This window comes from Kogia breviceps, chromosome 14 (assembly GCF_026419965.1).
Source record: "Kogia breviceps isolate mKogBre1 chromosome 14, mKogBre1 haplotype 1, whole genome shotgun sequence".
Lineage (NCBI taxonomy): Eukaryota > Metazoa > Chordata > Mammalia > Artiodactyla > Physeteridae > Kogia > Kogia breviceps.
The window spans coordinates 86,752,533-86,772,117 of NC_081323.1; the positions used below are offsets into that span (position 1 = coordinate 86,752,533).

Sequence of the window (19,585 nt, forward strand, 5' to 3'; positions counted from 1 at the left end):
GGGGGTGCCACATAGAAGTGGGCCTACAGAAGGGTCGGGGGGACAGTGTGCATGAAGCACCTCAAAGCCGAGGCTCATCCACAGGGGCTGGTCACTTCTCAGGTCCCTGACCAGGGCCCTGCAAACCACAGGCTCTACGTTGGCAGAACTTCTGATTTTTTCCATCTTTTAATGAGAGACCCTCAATTTTTAAGTGTTAGTTATTCATTTTAAAACATTTTTAAAACCCCAGGAGCCAAACAAAAAGCGTGAGGAGCTGGACGCAGCTGGAGGTCGCACAGCAGGTGCTTTGCGCTGGGGAAGGCAAGGCTTGGGAGGGGGCCTGCAGGCAGGTTTGAGTCCTCAGTGGGCCTGAGCAGCTCCCCAGCCAGGTGCTGAGGTTCTGGGAGGGAGAAGCTGTTACTTCAGGTAGGTGTGACCCCCTCCGCGAGCCCGGTCAGACTATGATGCTGATGGCCTGCCTTGAGGCGCGGGGACACTAGTGAAAATATAAGAATAATGGTACCCATGGAGTAGGAGCTGGGGAAGCAGCAGGGCCCAGCCTCCGTGGGTCCAAGAGCTCACCGGCAGACCCCAGCTGCGGCCCCTGGGGGGCGGAGGCAGGTAGGTTTGGGGAGGGCTGCAGGCGTCCCCAGAGTCCACCAACCTCACCTTCTCACACCTCCTCGGGCCGCCATCTGTCCTTCCTGCCTCCTGCTGGGGGAACGCTTCCCTTCCCAGAGGCAGGCGCTCCCCATGGATCACTTGTAAAGCCTCCAGATCTGAGGCCCTTATTGCATTCATCCAGCTACCCTGGCCCACCGGCCCCCTCAGTCCTTGTCCTGGTCCGTTCTGGGAACCCCGCTCCCCGCCCCCCATGTTTATCCAGCGTTGGCCCTGCACGAGCTGTAGACGTCCGGCCGCCCTGCTCCAGTACTGCGGGCCCATCACCAGCAGGGATCACCCCCGCCCCTGCCGGGGTCTGAGGGCACACGGGCCCTCATAGGGGTCATCGCCTCCCTCCACCGTCGTGGGGCCCGGGGAGGGTCCCGAGGCCCGGGTGGACCTGGCCGGGTCTGGCGCTCGGTAGCGCCCCCTGGATCATGTTTGCATGAGGAAGCCGGGAGGGTTTTGGGGAGCGAGCGGACCTCGCGGGCATCTCTAGGGGCAGGGCGGGGCCGGGGTGCCCAGAGGTGGGGTCGGACCCTGGGGCGGCGCGGGGCGAGCCAGGGTCCCCACGGCCCGGGACGCAGTGCACACGAGCGCGGGGACCCAGGTCCGAGGACGCCCTCGCACCACGGCCGCTTCCTTTCCCCCCACGCACGCCCCCTCAGAGGCCGCACTGGACCCCGCGTGACCGGAAGTGCCCCCCCGTGGGCACCGGCGGGGCGGAGCCCGGTGGCGGCACTTCCGGTGCCCACGCGCCGCCGCCGCGCAGCTCCGGGGCCGTCACTTTGTGTAGCGCGGGGCGCGCAGGCCCCGGCCCGGCCCGGGTGTCCGGCGGCGGCTCGGCGGCCGGCGCGCGCGGTGAGTGGGCGGCGCGGCGAGTGGGTGGCGAGGCCGGCGGGAGGCGGGCGCTGGCGGCAGGTGCCGGCGGGCCAGGCGCGGGCGTGGGGTCGGGGTCGCGCCGCCCCTTGACGCCGGCGCGGGAGGCCGCGGGGAGGCAGCGGCGCGCAGCGGGGCGGGCCGGTCCGGGTCGGGCCTGGGTCTGGGGGGGCCCGAGCGGCGCTCTGGCCTGGCCTTCCGCGGCCGCGCCCACGCTCGCCGCCGCCCGTGGACCCCTGCCCGGGCCTGCGCGAAGGAGGCGGGCCCTGACCCCCAGGGCCGGTCCGGGCGGGCAGCGCGGAGTAGGCGGGCTGGGAGGACACACACCCGCGACCCCTGGGAGGTGCCCGCCGCCGTCTCGGCCAGAGGGGCGGGGGTTGGGCCGCGGCCGCCCCCGGGGACACACCCATCCAGGAGGGGCTGTCAGGGCCCTGACTTGGCTTCTGAGGGAGGCGGAGGCCCGATAAGCCTCCTGGAGGGATGGAGATGGCTTGGCGCCCCCGCGAGCTTGCTTAGTGACCTTGGGGGCCTTGCCTGGGTCCTCCCTCTGCAAACGGAGGCCCCGGTGGGCTGCTGTGCTGAGTCTTCTACCTCCAGTAGGCGGGTTGGGGAACTCATTTCTGGGCTTGGATGGGGTCTGGGCTGCTGCGTGTGGCCAGAGAGGTGGGAGAGGGACTGGCCTTTGGTGGGGGACCCAGGGGGCAGGGGAAAGGGGAGGTGTGCAGGATCAGGTCCCTAGCTGTGCCTGTGGGGGAGACCCTGGTACTGGGTTTGGTTCAACAAGTGTCGGCAGGTTTGGGGAGCTGGCCAGCAAGGTGAGGGGGCTGCCCTCGGGCAGCAGGGTTGGCCCCGTGGATACTCCTACACCAGGAGCAAACCCAGGGGAGCAGGGGAGCTCAAATCCGTGGACAAACAGTGAGGATCCTGGTGGTCAGGGAAGGAAAGTTTCTGGGCGGAGATGAAAGCCTGGGAGGCCTTGAGTAACAGGTGTGGTCAATGAGGCCACCAGAAGGAAGGAAGGGGCCTGGATCTACCTGTACCCACACATTTCTTCTACTTCTCTATGTAGGTTTCCTGGATATGGGACTTCAGTGGAGAGTTGCTGAAAGATTTCTAAGTTTGCCTCTTTCTGTCTGTGTGGTCCTTCTACCGGAGGCAGGCGTCTCGTTAACCGCCCCTCCACGCCCCCCCCCCCCCCCCCGCGCCCCATTCTAAATTCTGCAGCACTGTATCCTAGGGTGCAGCCCCGCCCCAGCCCCCATGGAAATAATGGTCTGGGATGACCTGAAGGGTTATCACGATCAGGTTGCTTACTTTGACTTTCTGTGGCATCCTGAGCTGGATGCCAGAAGTGAGTTTCTGGTAGGCTGGCAGGCTGGAAAGAAGATAGGAGAGTGTGTGGGTCTGGGGGTATGCCCAGCACACATCTGTCCTGGGGAGGCACAAGGGGCATCTGCCACCCAAGTTACTGAGGCCTGTTTCTCAGAACCATTCTGTTCTGGATGCTGGGTCAGGGTTTATGGGGCATCTGGCTGTGCTAGGCCCCATCCCATCTGCAGGGTGACTGACCACACCCACGACTGCTGGGTCTTTCCCTCCTCTGGTCAGCAGCAGGTGCATCTCTTGGGAGAAGGAACCTCAGGTAGTAACCTCTTCAGAGGCAGAGACTCTCCAGTGGGTTCTAGTCTGAAGGACCCTCAACAGCAGTCATCCTATTCTGGAACATGACAGTGGGGCCAGAATACTGAATTTTGAAAATCTCATGTTCATCACGTTGACTGCAGACTTTAGAGTCATTTTTTTCTTTCTTCTTTTCTTTTTTTAATACTTATTTGGCTGCACAGGGTCTTAGTTGTGGCACATGGGTCGCGGCAAGTGGGATCTAGTTCGCCGACCAGGGATTGAGCCCAGGCCCCCTGCACTGGGAGCGTGGAGTCTTAACCACTGGACTGCCAGGGAAGTCCCTAGAGTCATTTTAACAATAAATATTTGAGTGCTCACTCTGTGCCTGGCACAAGGAGATTCAGAGATGAACAAAGGGGGGCTTCCCTGGTGGCGCAGTGGTTGAGAGTCTGCCTGCCGATGCAGGGGACACAGGTTCGAGCCCTGGTCCGGGAAGATCCCACGTGCTGCGGAGCGGCTGGGCCCGTGAGCCATGGCCGCTGAGCCTGCGCATCTGGAGCCTGTGCTCCTCAGTGGGAGAAGCCACAACAGTGAGAGGCCCACGTACCGCAAAAAAAAAAAAAAGATGAACAAAGGGAACTTCTGCCTTCTTGGAGCTGAGTGTGTATTTGGGGAGACAGGCAATAAGCGACAGTTCTGTAAGTATATTAAAATGTGGGTGCTAAGAGGGCAGAGTCCAGGGAACTGTGTGTGTCTTAAGGGCCCAGGGGGCTGCCTCCAAAGGATCATTGAAGAAGAGAGGAGGAGAGTGCCAGGGAGTGGGAATGGCATGTGCAAAGGTCCTGAGGTGCAACAAGCACGGGGCCACTTTATTCCCAAGCCTCTGGTCCTCAGATGGGGCCTGGCCTGCAGGAGTCTGCTCTGCGAGGGGGCCAGGCAGGAGGGGCTCTGCTGGGCTTGGCATGGCATCTGGGCTCAGCCTGAATTTGCAGCCCCATTGTCCTGTGTGGCCTGACATCTCAGGCTCCTCCGGGGTTCGTGCTCTCTTCCCGGGGTTCTGAGGTCGCTGTATTTGTAGTGGGCTTGGCTTACTTTGGAAATGGCCCTAGTCAGGTCTGAGAGACTGATGGGGTCATGCTGGCTGATGGACCTGTTCTTAGGTTTGCACTCAAAAAGGAGCCACAGAAACTGGCTCGTCAAAACCCATGACTCTGTCTTGTCCTGGGACTTCACTGGGGCTGGTGAGGAATGCGCAGCTGGGAGGGAGGAGTGGCCCCAGGGCCCGCGGGATCCCATCCCTCTTGGGTCCACAGCCCCGGGCTCCCGTGCTGTGAGGCCGTGTGGCTGCATCTCCCAAGTGCCTGGTCTGAGCTGTCTCCGACATCGACATCGATGTGAGAGGTGGATGCTGTGAGCCACTGCGGCTTTGGTGATTCAACACTTAGGATTCTCTGATCCCTAAACGTGAAGAGGTGTCACAGGGCATTTTTTTTCACCTTTGCTGTTCTAGCGATGAACCAAATCCCTGATCAGCAGAGCTTTTTCCAGATGCCCTGGATGGAGCGAGGGGTGGGGGGGGCACAGGGGTAATTGCCTGCTCAGGGCCTCTTCTCTGCCGCCTCCCACAGGAAGGAGCCTGACCTGCTGGCTAGGTAGAGTGGGCCCTCCCGGCAGGGTGGTCTTACCTTCCCCCGCCCGTCACACTGCGCTGGGGTTCCTGGCCCACCCATGCTCAGACCTTGGCTCCCACACTCCCTGCCGCCGAGCTTGTGCCCAAGTTCATGCATGTTCAGAGCTGGGCGAGCATCTCTTCCGCCCCCATATATCAGGTGCACTGTTCCTTATGGGCTGTGTGCACCCATTTCAGCTAAACGCAGGCTGGGCCACCCTCGGGCATGCTGCCTGGACTTGATGCTTCCATGTTTTTGAGGATAAAAACCCGGGATTAATCCCTGGCTTACTCCAAGAAAGCATGGCACTTCACACCAGGCCTGTCGTTGCCTGCAGGAAAGAGCTGAGGCCGCGTAACGGGGCTCACAGTGAGGGGCTCTTTGGCAGCTTTTCTGTTAAAGAATCTAGGTTGTGCCACATGAGATCGTGGAAAGAGCTCCAGTCGTGCCTCAGCTCCGGTGCTGTTACTGTATCGCGGGGCAAACCAACCCCACCTCCGTCAGAGGGCTGTGTGCCGGGCGGCTGGTCACCGTCGCCTGTCTGTGTTGCAGGCCGAGCTGAGGCTCCCTTCCAGAGACGATGGCGGCCCTTCACACGACTCCAGACTCCCCAGCCACCCAGCGGGAGAGGGCGGAGGACGGGTCGGAATGTGATCCTGATCAGGAGGAAGAAGAGGAGGAAGAAAAGGGGGAAGAGGAGGGGGAGCTGGCGAAGGAGGAGGTGATGGTAGTGGAGGCCGAGGAGGCCGAGGAGGCCGAGGCCGTGGGAGAGGTGGCAGAGGAGCTGGAGGCGGACGGGGTGCAGGCAGGGCCGGGGCAGCAGGTGGAGGCGGAGACGGAGGACGCCGATGCGGAGGTGGTGGTGGCAGAAGAGCAGAGTCCGGCGTCGGGGACCCAGGAGCACCTTAACTGTGGTGGGGATGCCGAGTCCCCAGGTCTTCGGGAAAAGGGTAAGAAAAAGGAGCTCGTCTTCGGGGAGGAAGTTAGGGGGGCTTGGGTGGGCAGGCCTGGAAGAGCCCTTTGACCCGACGGGTGCAGCTGGAGTGGCAGGGCCCAGGGTTTTTTCTTCTTTAAAAAAATTTATTTATTTAGGGCTTCCCTGGTGGCGCAGTGGTTGAGAGTCCGCCTGCGGATGCAGGGGACACGGGTTCATGCCCTGGTCTGGGAAGATCCCACATGCTGCGGAGCGGCTGGGCCCGTGAGCCATGGCTGCTGAGCCTGCGCGTCTGGACCCTGTGCTCCGCAACGGGAGAGGCCACAGCAGTGAGAGGTCCGCGTACCACAAAAAAAAAAAAAAAAAAATTTATTTCATTGATTTATTTTTATTTTTGGCTGCCTTGGGTCTTCGTTGCTGTGCACAGGCTTTCTCTAGTTGTGGCAAGCAGGGGCTGCTCTTCGTTGCGGTGCGCGAGCTTCTCATTGCTGTGGCTTTTGTTGCAGAGCACGGACTCTAGGCACGTGAGCTTCAGTAGTTGTGGCACACAGGCTCAGTAGTTGTGGCTCGTGGGCTCTTGAGCAAGGCTCAGTAGTTGTGGCGCGCGGGCTCAGTAGTTGTGGCTCGCGAGCTCTAGAGCACAGGCTCAGTAGTTGTGGCTCGCGGGCTCTAGAGCGCAGGCTCGGTAGTTGTGGCGCATGGTCTTAGTTGCTCTGTGGCATGTGGGATCTTCCCGGACCAGGGCTTGAACCCGTGTCCCCCGCATTGGCAGGCAGATTCTTGACCACTGCGCCACCAGGGAAGCCCAGGGCCCAGGTTTTGAAAAGGGGGAGTGTCCAGGAGCTGCTGGCCCTGGTAGCTGGATGGACAGACGTCGGCCAGGGCAGTGAGGCCTGATGCTAAAGGCTGGCCCCCAAGAGGTCTCTCCCCTCAGCCCTGCAGGCCCCCCGGGCTCCAGCCCTGCCGAGGGATGAGGACCTGGAGCAGGACGAGGACGAGGACGAGGACGAGGAAGAGGAGGAAGAGGATGAGGACGATTCCCTGACATCGGGGTCTCAGGTGAGCTGCCCTTTTATTGGGGGCTCAGTTACCCAGTCTGGGTTTCTCCAGGGGGATTGGCACCCGCTCTCCTGGAGACCCCTGTCGGCAGGGCAGTGGCACTGTGGTCCTCAGGCCACGCCCAGGCTGTGGGCCAGGACGGGGCTGCAGGAAGCAGCTGGGAGTGTCCGGCCGCAAAGCCGTGGGATATGGTTCCGCTCTCCTGGGGCCCGGCCTTTCCCAGGCCGTTGGAGTGTCCTGACCACGTTGCCCACCACCAGCTCACCTGCAGCCTGCACAGCTCCGTCGGCCCTGGCTCTCCCCCAGGGTCAAGCTGTGCCCTTTCCTGGAGCGCCTGCCGCCTGTTCAGGTTCTGGTTTCCTGTTGAGCCCCGTTAGACTGGGCGCCAGTGCCTACACTCAGTTTAGTTGGTGCCGCTTGTCCACCAAGGCTGGGCCCTCACGCCACCGATGCGGCCACTGGCTTGAGGCAGACAGTGAAGTAGGAGGGGGCGAGGTGCCCAAGCAGCGCATACATGGGGTCTTGGGCTTCATTGTCTCTGGACTTCAGTGTGAGTCCGGCCTCTGCCCCATCTGAGCTGAGCGCTCTCCCTCTCTGAGCCTGAGCCCTAATCTCTGGATGGGAATGGGGTTCTTGCCTCCCGGGGCTGTGACAGGCCTGCAAGCCGCTCGTTCTGTCAGGTGTTGGTAGACTTGCAGCTGCTGGGCTGTGTCCCCGTGGCCTCCACATTGCAGGGTCAGCTCAGCGTCCGCTGAAGGGAGCGCCTGTCCTCTCTTCGTGGGACGCCCCTGCCTCTCGCCGGGGCAGTGCAGGGCAGCGGCCATGGTTCTTTGTTTTCCAGGGGCTGGTGACCTTTGAAGATGTGGCTGTGTATTTCTCCCTGGAGGAGTGGGAAAGGCTGGATGCGGACCAGCGGGAGCTCTACAAGGAAGTCATGCAGGAAAACTATGGGATCCTGGTGTCTTTGGGTGAGCAGAGCCTTTCATCCCCAAGAGGCATCCTGGCGCGATGGCTGCCAGGGGCTCGGCTGTCTGAGAGCGTGGTTTCTGGAGCCCCAGGGTTTTGGAGAAGGAGGTGCTGGAGCCAGCCTGCCTCCCAGGGAAGCCCTAGGGACCAGCCTGGCTTCTGGGCCGGGGCGTGTCTTGGGGGGGGCCCACTATGGCCCAGCAGCTCCATGACCCAGGTGGACATGTTCTGGGGAGCTGCAGTGCCGCTCTGGTCTCTGTGCTGTACACTCCTCAGAGGCCTCAAGGGGTGAGGAGTCAGGGGATGGAGGAGAAGGGCGGGCACCCTGAAGATGGCAGTGTATGGAGGGGGCTGGACAGGGGAGGTGGGGGTCAGGGCAGGGCTCCAGAGAGGAGGGAGTGTGGGATTTCCCAGCGCAGGCGGGGAGGTGGGAAGGCTGGTCCTGGAAAGGCCGGAGAGAGGACCCGATGGTGGCAGTGCTGTGTGGGTGAGGGCAGGGCCTGCAGGCGCAGCCCTGCAGCTGCTGCTTGTTTTTTCCGGGGCAGGATACCCAATCCCTAAGCCGGATCTGATCTTCCGGCTGGAGCAAGGAGAGGAGCCTTGGGTCCCGGATAGCCCCCGTCCCGAGGAGGGAGACATTGTCACCGGTGTCTACACAGGTGAGCGTGACACGGAGTCTCGCGGGTTTCACCAGACTTCGGCCTGTGCCTTCGCTCTCCACTGCGGCCCCAGAGCGCGGCCCTGGTGCTGCTGCTCTGCACTCTTGGGGGGCCTCTGTGGGGACACAGTGGCACTGGGGGCTCACCTCTACCTTTGTGGGTTGGCTCCTCTTGGTTCTGGTCTGCAGAGGCCCAAAGGCTGGGAAGTCTTTAGAGAACCTAGAGGTTCCTGTTACGAATCTTTAACAATGATGCCCTGTCCCTGCCTTGAGCCTCTGATTGTTTTTGTGTGTGTGAGGGTCAGTTGTCAAGTTACCGGCTCAGAGGGGCCAGGTGAGCAGCAGACCGTTGCCCTGAAGTGCTGGAGCTGGCCTTCCGGCTCCCAGGATTGAACGGCTTCCCCGCCCATTTGGCCATCTCCTCTCCCTGGGAGGCCCAGAGTCAGGGCCTGGGCTGGCAGCCCTGGACCTTCCAGAGAGGAGATTTTGGAGAGAGACATACAGGAAGCGTTCAGGGTGTCAGATTTCTCTGAGACCTCGGACCTGGCTCTGTCCCTGTTCCTCCAGCTTTCTGGGCCTCATTTTTATTCATCTGGAGAATAAAGAGTTTGAACAAAACCTCCAGTTTCCCACCCGAGGCCGTCGGACCACTGGTTCTGTGCAGGTGCTCCGTGGAGGTTTGTGCGCTGTTCCCCGTGTGTCAGAGGTTCAGCGGAGGCCCTTGAACGATGTGTGTGTCTGGCTGTGGTCTCGGGTGATGCCAGCCTAGCGCGGGGCTCTGGCTGTCTCATGCCACTCACGTGCTTGGATAGGCTGGGAGCGGCTTGTAGAGGTTTTAAAATAAAATACCGAAAAACACAGACAGCGCTGTGCCTACACGTGTACTCTTCAGAGTATTTCCCTGTATACTTTCTGTCCTCGTAACAGCTCTGTGAAGTAGCAGGGGAGGGGTTATTGGTCTCACTTTACAGTCAAAGAAATTGACTTCTAGAGTAGTGATTAAGTCACTAGCCCCCTGTGGGTTCAGGCCTCGGGCCTTACTTTCCACTGTGTTTCGGGGTGGCCATCCTGCCCTAGGTCTCCACATTCTCTGGGACCCTCTTGGAATGTCTCCCGGCCTTCAGAATCAGGAGGGCTCTGGCTGCCAAAAATGTTGCCGCTGTCTCCAGGCTGAGACTGGGACATAGGTGATGTTTCTCGGAGGGTCTGATGGGAGGCGTGCCCTGTTTCTGGGCGCAGAGCTGAAAAGCCACCTGGAGAGGAAGGGGCTGTGGGCCTCCACTGGCCAGGCTCTCCACACGTGCTCTGGATGTGGCCCTGTTCTCCATGCTGCTTGGAGGGTCCTGGGGTGGACCCTTTTGCAGGCTCGAGCCTGGGTGGCCCCCACAATGTGCTCTGTGAACCTCGCTGGGCCAGCGCCTCCGCCTCCCCCTGTGGGGCTGAGGTGGGTGCGGGGTGCAGGCACGGTCTTCCACGCGTCACCTGTCGCCCGGGAGGGGCTGTGGTAGCGAAGGCTGGGGTCAGCTCGGGCAGAGCGAATGCATCTGAGGTTTGGACTCTGGCCGAACGTGCCCACTCAGGTGCCCCGGCGCCTCTGAGTGCTGAATTAAAGCCTCCTTGGCTCTGGCTCCCCTCGACCACCACCTCCCGCTCCCTGGTCCTCACCCATTACCTGCCGCCTCTCTCCTCACCCGGATGAGATAGTTCGCTCCCCCATTCCTTACAAACGCCCGGTGTGGTCGCCTGGAAGATCCCTGCCCGTGGCTGAACCCTATTTCCTGCGGCTGAGGATGCCCTCGTCACCTTGGCCTGGTGCTCTGGCCTTATTTCCTCGTCGCATTAGCGTTTCTGCTCTGCACGACGGACCCCACGTGCCCCTGGTCTCTCTGCTGCCTCTGGCTGCTTCCCCACCTGCCACTGCGTGTCTGCAAGCCCCAGGGCAGCCCTGTGTCCTCTCCTCTCTCTAGGTGACCCCAGCTGGGGCCAGGGCCTTAAGTGCTGTTTGTGTGAACCTGCCCACTCTCAGCCTCTCTCTCCAGCTCTGACCTTGTCTGTCCCGCCGCCTGCTTGACGTCTGCACTTGGGTGTCTGAGGGCATCTCAGAGTGAGCTAAACCTGAAGCGGCACCACGCCTCCTACCCCGGGCCCCTCCTGCAGCGTCCCTGGCGCGTGCTGGGCCCAGCTGGGGCCCACGTGGTCCTTGCCCCTCTGCCTTCCTCACCCCAGCCCTGGCCCGGGCATGAGGTGGTGAGGCGTGTGGCCACAGGCGTCCCCGAGCTGCCGGCTGCCCCCCACCCCTAGACTTCCCCGGGCACTCGGCACAGTATCTGGGGTCCTCTGCGGCCTGGGGGCCTGCACCCCTCACACACCCATAGCTCTTCAGGCTCAACTCCACCGACAGCCTTTCTCTTCAAGCTCTCGCCTGCCTCGGGGCTTTGTACCTGCTGTTTTCTCTGCCTGGAGTGACCTTCGTGTGGCTGGCTCAGTGTGTAGGTGCCGCTTGAGTCGTGTGTGTCCTCTGACCGCCCTGATGTCGGGAGCCGCCCATGCCACTCCAGGACGTTCCCTGCATCCGCAGCCCTCAGCGAGGTCTGGAGTGGTCCTGCCCAGGTGCCTGCTTCCTCGTTTCCCCCAGCAGACTCTGTAAGAGCTTTTACTGTGCTTTGTTCACACCTGTGCCGCCTCCGCCGTGCGCGACGGACCATCCCCCTCCTTCACTGCCGTTCCTGCCCCTCGTGTGAAAGCGAAAGATAGAAGAGAAATGCACTAGGCAGGATCGAACCGTCCGAAGCATTACACAGGAAAGGAGAGAGAGAAAGTTTAAAAGCAGTCAGGTGAAAGCACACCAAAACGAGAGAATCTGATGCTTTGTGAGCACGGTCAGTGGTTCTGGAGAGGAGCTCAGGGGAGGACCCCCTCCTGGAAGATGTGTCAGCCTGAAGGCCCTGCAGTGGGGAGGACAGATCCATCGCAGAAGCCCAGCCCTGCCGGGAGCCACGACCTCCTGGGTGGCCGGATTCCTGCTCAGAGGGGAGGAGGGGCTGGCTGATGGCAGCCGGACGGGGAGGAAGGAGCCCGCCTGCAGCTTTGGCCACCCCCTTGTCCATGTCCTGCCTTTGTCCCTGGGGGCGGGGCTCTCCCCAAGCCCTCCCTGAGTCTCGGTCTGGCCGGAGGGTCCGGAGCAGGTGCTGACTTCACACACACAGCTGCCTTCTGGGCCCTGTGCCGTGGCTGGGTTCCTCGGGGAGGGGGTAGAACAGACCTGCGGCTGACTCACCGTGAGGCCAGGCCTGGGGACACGTGTCGGGGACCGGACAGGACAGGGGCAGAGGGTGCTCGGGGTAGGAGTCATAGAAACCCTCGGCTTGGTTCTCAGGGCAGAGCGAGTGTCGGGCCACCTCCCAGCAGCTCAGGGAGCAGGTGCGCCAGGCAGGTGGCTGCGGGGCCTCCTCCTCCCCGAGGCCGTTTATTCGTGCCTGAATAAGCACTTACGGGGGCGCCTTGGGGGTCTGCGCACAAGGCCGCTGGTGGGCCCCCGCGAGCGTCATCAGGCTTGGAGCGCGGGCCCTGGCCCAGCTAATCCTCATCCGGTGTCAGAGTCCTTAGGAGCAGACGCCTCAGGGAGACGAAATGCCAGCTTCCCCTCCCCAGGGTCCACGTGTCCACTCTCCCCCTGTGGGTTCTGGAAGAGGCAGCTGTGTCTGACCTTCTGGGCCACTGTTGGGAAAGGCCCTCCCCCCCCCGACCCCCTTGTCAGAGCATCTCCTCTGCCTCGGCCCCGGTCTCACGAGGAGACCTGACGGGTCCTCCCTTGGATCCAAAATAGGCTTGCATCCGGGGCGCTAGCAAACCCCCGGGAACCCTGTCTCCACTGCAGCCGGGGGTCACCCCGACAGTGGACACCCCCAGCCCGGGGGCCCAGACCTCCAGATCCTGGGCCACTTTGGTGGCAGAAGATGAGAACAGAGCCTGGCCTGGAGGCAGGCTGCTGTCCCCCCGAGTCCCCTCTGGTGGCCCTGCTACTTCCCAGAGATCTTGTCTCGGGGTGCGGCCAGCTCTGACTGCCAGGGACCTGGATGCCCTTCTTGCCCTCTACTCAGTGTCAGTGGTGGCCTCTACCAACTTGCCTTATGTTTAATATTTTCTCATTTTTGGACAGGTGGCCATGCCAGCTCCAGAGCCAGTGATGAGGTCAGGTCCCCTCCTAGGATCAGCCCCCTCTGCAGAGCTCAGCATTGTTTGATGTTTGGGGTGGGGGCAGGACAAAGGATCGCCTCCCCAAGTGGGGGGCTTTGCTACTCTCAGACCCCAAGGAAGAGGTGTTGTGGGTGAGTCGTTGGGACCTAGCCTGTCCCCCGGCTCTGAGCAGCTGAGGCTGCCAGCTGGCGGGCCCTCGTTTGGCCTGGGTGTCCACTTCTATCCAGCAAGTGCCACTGACCCTTGGCTGGGTCCTGGGGTACATTCATCCCACGAAGACATTGTACTTGTTCCCCAGCTTGAATCCCCCTGCCTTCGGGACTCTTCAATTAAAACTACTCCAGGCCCTCACCAGAGTCTTAGGGAGAAGCCTTTTTGAGACTCACTGGAAGAATTTCCAGCCGATCTGACCGCGGGCCCTGCACCAGCTCCCCTTAGGGGCGCTCCGGCCTCCAGAGTGAGGAGCGGGGCCTTTTCCGTGCTGTCCAGCCGCTTCTCAGCCCTCACTCACTGTGGGTGGCAGTTGGAGATGAACTCAGCTTAGTAACAGGAAACCACTGTCCTTTATTTAAAGCTTATTTTTACTATAATAGTATATTATTACTAACTACAGAAAACTTAGAAAGTATTGCAAAGCATGAAGAAGTAAAATAACCCGTTTTGGTATCCCTTTCTACGCGTTTTCTTCAGAGCAGAAATCATGTCCGTGCAGTTCTGTGTCTGGCTTTATGTCACTCAGCACTGTGCTGTGTTTTCCCATGTGATTTATCACCATATGTTTGGGATGCCATGGAGAACACAGGACCAGGGCCGAGTCAGGACGGGCATCCCTCCTGGGCCCCGGCCCTTCCTCGGGGACAGGACTCAGTGATGAAGGCCCACCAGTCAGGTGATGGCTGACACCGGCCACAGCCTCGGCAGGGGACCCGGGAGTGCTGGGAAAGGGGATTCCTGCCTCTGTGTGGGAGCTTGAACCTTCCAGGTGCTGGGATCGTGAGGTGCACTACAGCGTACGCGGCCACGGTAGACACGCACGGGGCAAGGCGTACCAGAGGAAGTTGGCACGCAGGTTCTCCGGAACACCTGGGCTGCCATGGACTAGGCCTTTTTTTTCCTGTTTGTTGTGTGACTTAGTGCCTACTTTGTAAATATCAGATTGGCCAAAAAGTTCGTTCGGGTTTTTCCATAACATCTTACGGACAGACACGAATGAACTTTTTGGCCAGCCCGATACTAGTTTCCTTCTGGGTGTATCATGATGGCAGGCACATCTCTCTGTTTTATAAACCGAATCCCTATCCTTACTCTGCACTGAAGGGAGAGGTCAGGGCGCTGCTTGGTGGAGGAGGGATGGAATTGCAGGACCCCAAGGCGGGTCCTTAGTCTTCTGTGATGGGAAGATGTTTGCAGCTCACCCAGTCTTAGTCAGTTTGGGACCGTTTCCCAAGTGCACAACCGCTCAGAAAGCCAAGCTTCAGAGAGGCATAGAGGGGAGGCTGGGCTGTGCCTGCACAGTTGCTGGAGCCTTTTAGGGTGAGTGCAGAGAGCTGGGGCCTACAGGCCCCTCTGGGTCTCCTTGGCCCAGGGCAGCCTTTTCTGGCCGTGCTCTGGGGGTGGGAGGGAGAGCCCTGGATGCTGGCCAGCCTGAGACTGGTGGAGAGATCCAGAGGAGGAATGCTAAGCAAAGCTTAGGTGTTACAAAGGCAGGTCCTCAGCGGCCGCCGTGCTGGTGCTGGAGTCTTGGCTGCCTTGGGCCGAGCAGGCCGGGGGCGGGGGTGTGGAGTTCTCCAGGAGACAAGGGGCTTTGGGGAAAACAGACCTGGCGTCTCCGTCTATTTTTCTGGGCCCTGGACCCCTGTTTTGGGCTTGACCCCTGGTCCCACAGGAACCCACAGGCAAGGTCACCCAATTCGTAGGTGTCCCTATTCTCAGCAGGGTGGCAAGCCCTGAAGGGAGCTGGAGGTCTGGAAAAGGGATCAGTTGAGGCCATTTGAGGAGAGTCCACGAGGTGAGGGAACCCCAGCCTTCCTAGGAGGGACGCCCGCGTGTGCATTTCTCCTGTCTGCACAGCTCCTCCTAACGCAGGGAGAAGGCGTACACCACCGCTCACTCCCGTGGAACAGAGGCGCCCTGACCCCGGGCTCCGTGCTGCGAGAGCCTGGGGTCCCGCAGAAATCGCTCCTTACAGGAGCAGGAGTCTGTAAGCGGCTTCTGTCACAGCCTCTTCTCACCTCTCTCTCCTGGCCTTCCCTTGTCGCCTTCAGGGGCCTGGTTCTGGACCGACGACATAGAGGACCACGAGGAGGACGACGACGAGGACTTCCTGGCAGAGGTGGCCGAGGAGGAGAACGAGCCCCCAGGGCTGTGGTCTGCGGCCTACGGCGTGGGGGACGTGCCTGGGACCTGGGGCCCCGACGACTCGGATTCGGCGCAGACTCCAGAGGGGTGGGGTCTTGACCCCAGCGGCCTCGGGGTCCTGGCCGAGGGGTCTGAGGCGAAGCCCTTTCTGCAGGGCCGGGAGCCGGGCGCGAGCCTGCTGGCGCCCTGGGCATTCCCGGCCGCGGTGGCCGCTCCAGCCGGGCGGCCGGAGACGACGTGTGACGTGTGCGGTAAAGTGTTCCCGCACCGGTCCCGGCTGGCCAAGCACCAGCGTTACCACGCGGCCGTCAAGCCCTTCGGCTGCGATGAGTGCGGCAAGGGCTTCGTGTACCGCTCGCACCTGGCCATCCATCAGCGCACCCACACTGGCGAGAAGCCCTTCCCGTGTCCGGACTGCGGCAAGCGCTTCGTGTACAAGTCGCACCTGGTCACGCACCGGCGCATCCACACGGGCGAGCGGCCCTACCGCTGCGCCTTCTGCGGCGCGGGCTTCGGGCGCCGCTCCTACCTGGTCACGCACCAGCGCACGCACACCGGCGAGCGGCCCTACCCCTGCCCGCACTGCGGCCGCAGCTTCAGCCAGAGCTCGGCGCTCGCGCGGCACCAGGCCGTGCACACGGCCGACCGGCCTCACTGCTGCCCCGACTGCGGCCAGGCCTTCCGCCTCCGCGCCGACTTCCAGCGCCATCGACGGGGCGGTGGCTGCGTGGAGCCCGGCGGCGACGGCCCTCGGCGCGAGCCCTGTGAGACAGTGCCCTCGGCGGGGCCCGAGGAGGCCGAGGCCGGGCCCGAGGGGCCTGAGGTTGACGAAGCAGACGGAGAGGCCGAGGGAGAGGCCGAGGCGAGAGAGGCGGCGATGGAGGCGCCCACCCCCGGGAGAAAGGACGACCCCGAGCCGGACAGGCGGTTTCTGGGGCTGGGCAACGGCCTGGGGGAGGGTGAAGGCCCTTCCTCGCACCCGCTCGGCTTCCACTTTCCCATGCACCCCAAGTCTTGGCTCCACCCGGATGGCTTTCCGATCCTGGGCCTCCCAGACTTCGCGGAGCGGCTGTCGACCGACGGGCGCCCCGTGCCCGGACCCCTGGGGGGCCGGCTCTCCCTGGTAGAAGGCGCGGGGCTGGCCTGCGACCCTTTCGGCAGCGGTGCTGGGCCTGGGGGCGGCGGCGGCCTGCGTGCGTTCGGGCCTGCAGTCGGGGGGCTTTTGGCGGAGCCTGCGCCTGCCGCGCTGGCCGAGGAGGAGAGCCCGTGGATATGTTCCGACTGCGGCAAGACGTTCGGGCGCCGCGCGGCGCTGGCCAAGCACCAGCGCTACCACGCGGGCGAGCGGCCGCACCGCTGCGCCGACTGCGGCAAGAGCTTCGTGTACGGCTCGCACCTGGCGCGCCACCGCCGCACGCACACGGGCGAGCGGCCCTTCCCGTGCCCCGAGTGCGGTGCGCGCTTCGCCCGCGGCTCGCACCTGGCGGCGCACGTGCGTGGCCACACGGGCGAGAAGCCCTTTGTGTGCGGCGTGTGCGGGGCGGGCTTCAGCCGGCGCGCGCACCTGACGGCGCACGGGCGCGCGCACACGGGCGAGCGGCCCTACGCGTGCGGCGAGTGCGGCCGCCGCTTCGGGCAGAGCGCGGCGCTGACGCGACACCAGTGGGCGCACGCCGAGGAGAAGCCGCACCGGTGCCCCGACTGCGGCAAGGGCTTCGGCCACAGCTCGGACTTCAAGCGGCATCGGCGCACGCACACGGGCGAGAAGCCCTTCCGCTGCACCGACTGCGGCCGCGGCTTCGCGCAGCGCTCCAACCTGGCCAAGCACCGGCGCGGCCACACGGGCGAACGGCCCTTCCCGTGCCCCGAGTGCGGCAAGCGGTTTTCGCAGCGCTCGGTGCTCGTGACACACCAGCGCACGCACACGGGCGAGCGGCCCTACGCCTGCGCCAACTGCGGCCGCCGCTTCTCGCAGAGCTCGCACCTTCTCACCCACATGAAGACGCACCGCGGCACGGCGGGCGCGCCCGGCCAGATGCCGGCCGCCCCCGCGCCCAAGGCCGAGGCACCCGCTAAGGGGCCGCCGAGCGCGGGCGCGGGGACCGGGCCCGGGGAGCGCGGCAGCACCCTGCTGGAGTTCGCAGGCGGAACGAGCTTCGGCTCCGAACCGACGGCCGCGTTCGCGGGGCCCTCGGGCGCCTACGAGGAGAGCATCATGTGAGGGCCCCAGGCCGACGGAGGCGCAGCCCGCTAGGCCACCGGCACCTTGCGGCTCGAGCGCCGGCCGCTGAGCGCCGGCCCCTTGCTCTTCTGGCCTCAGGGGGCTGAGGGTCCCAGTCCTGGCGCGGTGCCTTCCCCTCAGCCCCGGTGCACCGCCCCCCGGCCTCGGGCTTCCCTCCTGCCCGGCCCCAGAGAACCGGCCGCCGAGCTCAGATGGCCGTACGGGGGGCGCAGGGGGAGAGGAGAGCTGCGCGCGGAGCAGATGGGGACAGGGGGCGGCCACCCCGACAAGAGACTGTGACATCACTGGATCGATGCGGTGAGGCCAAGCGGTAGGGGTGGCAGGCGAAGTGTTATTTATTTTACTCGGATTCCGATATGGGTGGCCCGGGGGACAGGTGGCTTGTGAGTTAGTAACTGGGTTTTACAGCGAGGGAGGGGAATCCCTTGCATCAAGGGAGGGTGGGGTGGTCAAGGGCAGAGCAGATGGCTACTCCAGTGGGTTTGGCTGATGACTTCTTCCAGTTCCTCAGCGGGAGACTTCAGGGACCTTCTGGTCCTTCGAGTATGTCCAGAAAGTTTTGAGGACTGTGCGCGTGGCGAGGGTGAGCCTCGTGGGTTTTCAAAGGACGGTGTTCCTCCCTAATCCGGGGTGGGGGGGTGAAGTGGAGATGCATCTGGGAAAGCTTTTATTGTGTCGACTGTGGATATTTACTTCCATGGCTTATATGGCCCGAAGGATCTGGGAGGAGGAGAAAAAGCTGGAAACCGAATTGTGGCCCCAGGCAGATGGGTCGCAGGTGTTCGCAGGGTCCCCAGGGAGTTTGAAGCTTATTCCGCAGGGTCGCTCGCTGTCTTCACCCCACTTGGGCACCGAGAGCAGACCGGCCGTGTGCGTGTTAGTTTCAGACTCCCCTCTGAGTCCCTTGGTACTCTCGCCTGCCTGGGACCGCTGGAGACGGCATACTCGGAGATCCTCGGGGGCCGGCAGCCAGGGGCCCCGGCCTTTGGCTCCCTGGCTGCCACCTCTCCCTGAGTGGGTGGACACACGGGGCCCTGCTCTGGTGAGCCCGCCGCTCATTTAGATTTAATAGACAAGTGTAAAGTGACAGAGGTTGGTAGTAGGATTGTTTCTCACCTCCCAGGATTAGGGCCCTGTGACCTCCTCGGGTCCATTGAGCTCTGCTTCTGTCGTTGTTCTACACTCGAAGCGAGTGGTGATTCTGGTTAGGTTCCCATCTCACAGAGCGGGCAGGGGGTGGAGGCTCCGTGGGCTGGGCTGTCTGCACGGCGGTGGTGCGCCTCTGGGGGTTCGGACCTGAGCCCGTGGCTCAGTGACTGACCAAGCGTCCAGCCAGGTAAGGCCCGCAGCCGGCCGGCGCTGCACCTTCCAGGCTGGGGTCTTTCGAGCCACCGGGTCACCTGCAAGACTTCCGTTCCCTTTAATGCTTTTTGGGCCAGTGTGAATGGGGCCAGAAAACTGAAATTCTGAAACAGCCGCATTCCCTTTTAGACCTAGTTCCTTCTGTTTTAGCGTAGACATGGCCCTGGGGCCTGAGAGCCAGCAGCCGGGCGCTAGAGGCTGGGGCGGGCGGGAAGGGGGCCTGGACGGTGGTGGTAAGAATGGGCCTGGCTGGGTGAGGGCAGGGGTGGGCGGGGTGCTGAGGACAGGGGTCCCCGCAGAGGCGCGGCAGCTCTGGGCGGCGCCGCCTGTCCCTGGGCTCTGTCTCCCTGCTGCGAGGAGGAGCCTCAGGGAGGGTCCAGGGCAAGCTGCGCCAGCCCCGTGGGACCGAGGGCCGGCCTGCGCCCGTCCTGCCTGGCACAGCCCTGAGTACCCACCTTTGGTGCCCCTCCTGAGCCCAAGCCGCCCCGCCCCGCAGCTGTTAGCAGGAGGACCTAGCTTTAATAAAGAGTGGACAAACGAGCTTTGTGACTGGATTCCGTGTCGTTGCCGCCCCCTGGGGCCCTCGGGGAGGCCCTGCAAGGCGTCAGGCCCACCTAGTTCCTGCAAACGATCCTTAGAAGTTTCTCTTCTTAGAAACTAGAATTGGCCTGTGAGGAGTCAGCCCAAGAGAGCTTTGGCCCCTGCCGCCTGTGTCCACTGTGTCTTCCCCGGAGTCCCCAGTGGGCCCGCACACTGCCACCTGCTTCTTGTCATATGCACACCTATATCGGGACACTGACGTGTGGAGGATTGTCTTAGCCAGGTCCCCTTCCTGGTGGTCCAGACCCTGTTCTGAGACCCCAAAGCCCCATGGGTTTATCCAGGCTCACCTGCTCTGTGCCAGGGCAGAGCACACACACACACGCACACCCCGCCCCCCGGGGGCCCCAGACACCTTCCTTTGAACTGATTTATTGACTTCTCACCACATG

General features: G+C 62.8%; 1 protein-coding gene across 2 annotated transcripts; it reads left to right on the top strand.

The window, feature by feature from the left end:
* The first annotated feature begins 1,443 nt into the window (after positions 1 to 1,443).
* On the top strand, positions 1,444 to 19,134 carry ZNF316 (zinc finger protein 316). 2 transcript variants are annotated; one of them, XM_059036396.2, is made up of 6 exons: positions 1,444 to 1,506; positions 5,370 to 5,767; positions 6,686 to 6,810; positions 7,652 to 7,778; positions 8,322 to 8,435; positions 14,896 to 19,134. In XM_059036396.2, exons 2-6 carry the CDS (start codon positions 5,398 to 5,400, stop codon positions 17,208 to 17,210), a joined length of 3,051 nt encoding a protein of 1,016 aa, XP_058892379.1. In that variant the 5' UTR covers positions 1,444 to 1,506; positions 5,370 to 5,397; the 3' UTR covers positions 17,211 to 19,134. The 2 variants fall into 2 exon arrangements, with proteins under 2 accessions (XP_058892379.1, XP_066868508.1); XM_067012407.1 differs by lacking the exon at positions 1,444 to 1,506 and having other exon boundaries at positions 1,809 to 5,767.
* The last annotated feature ends 451 nt before the right edge of the window (positions 19,135 to 19,585 follow it).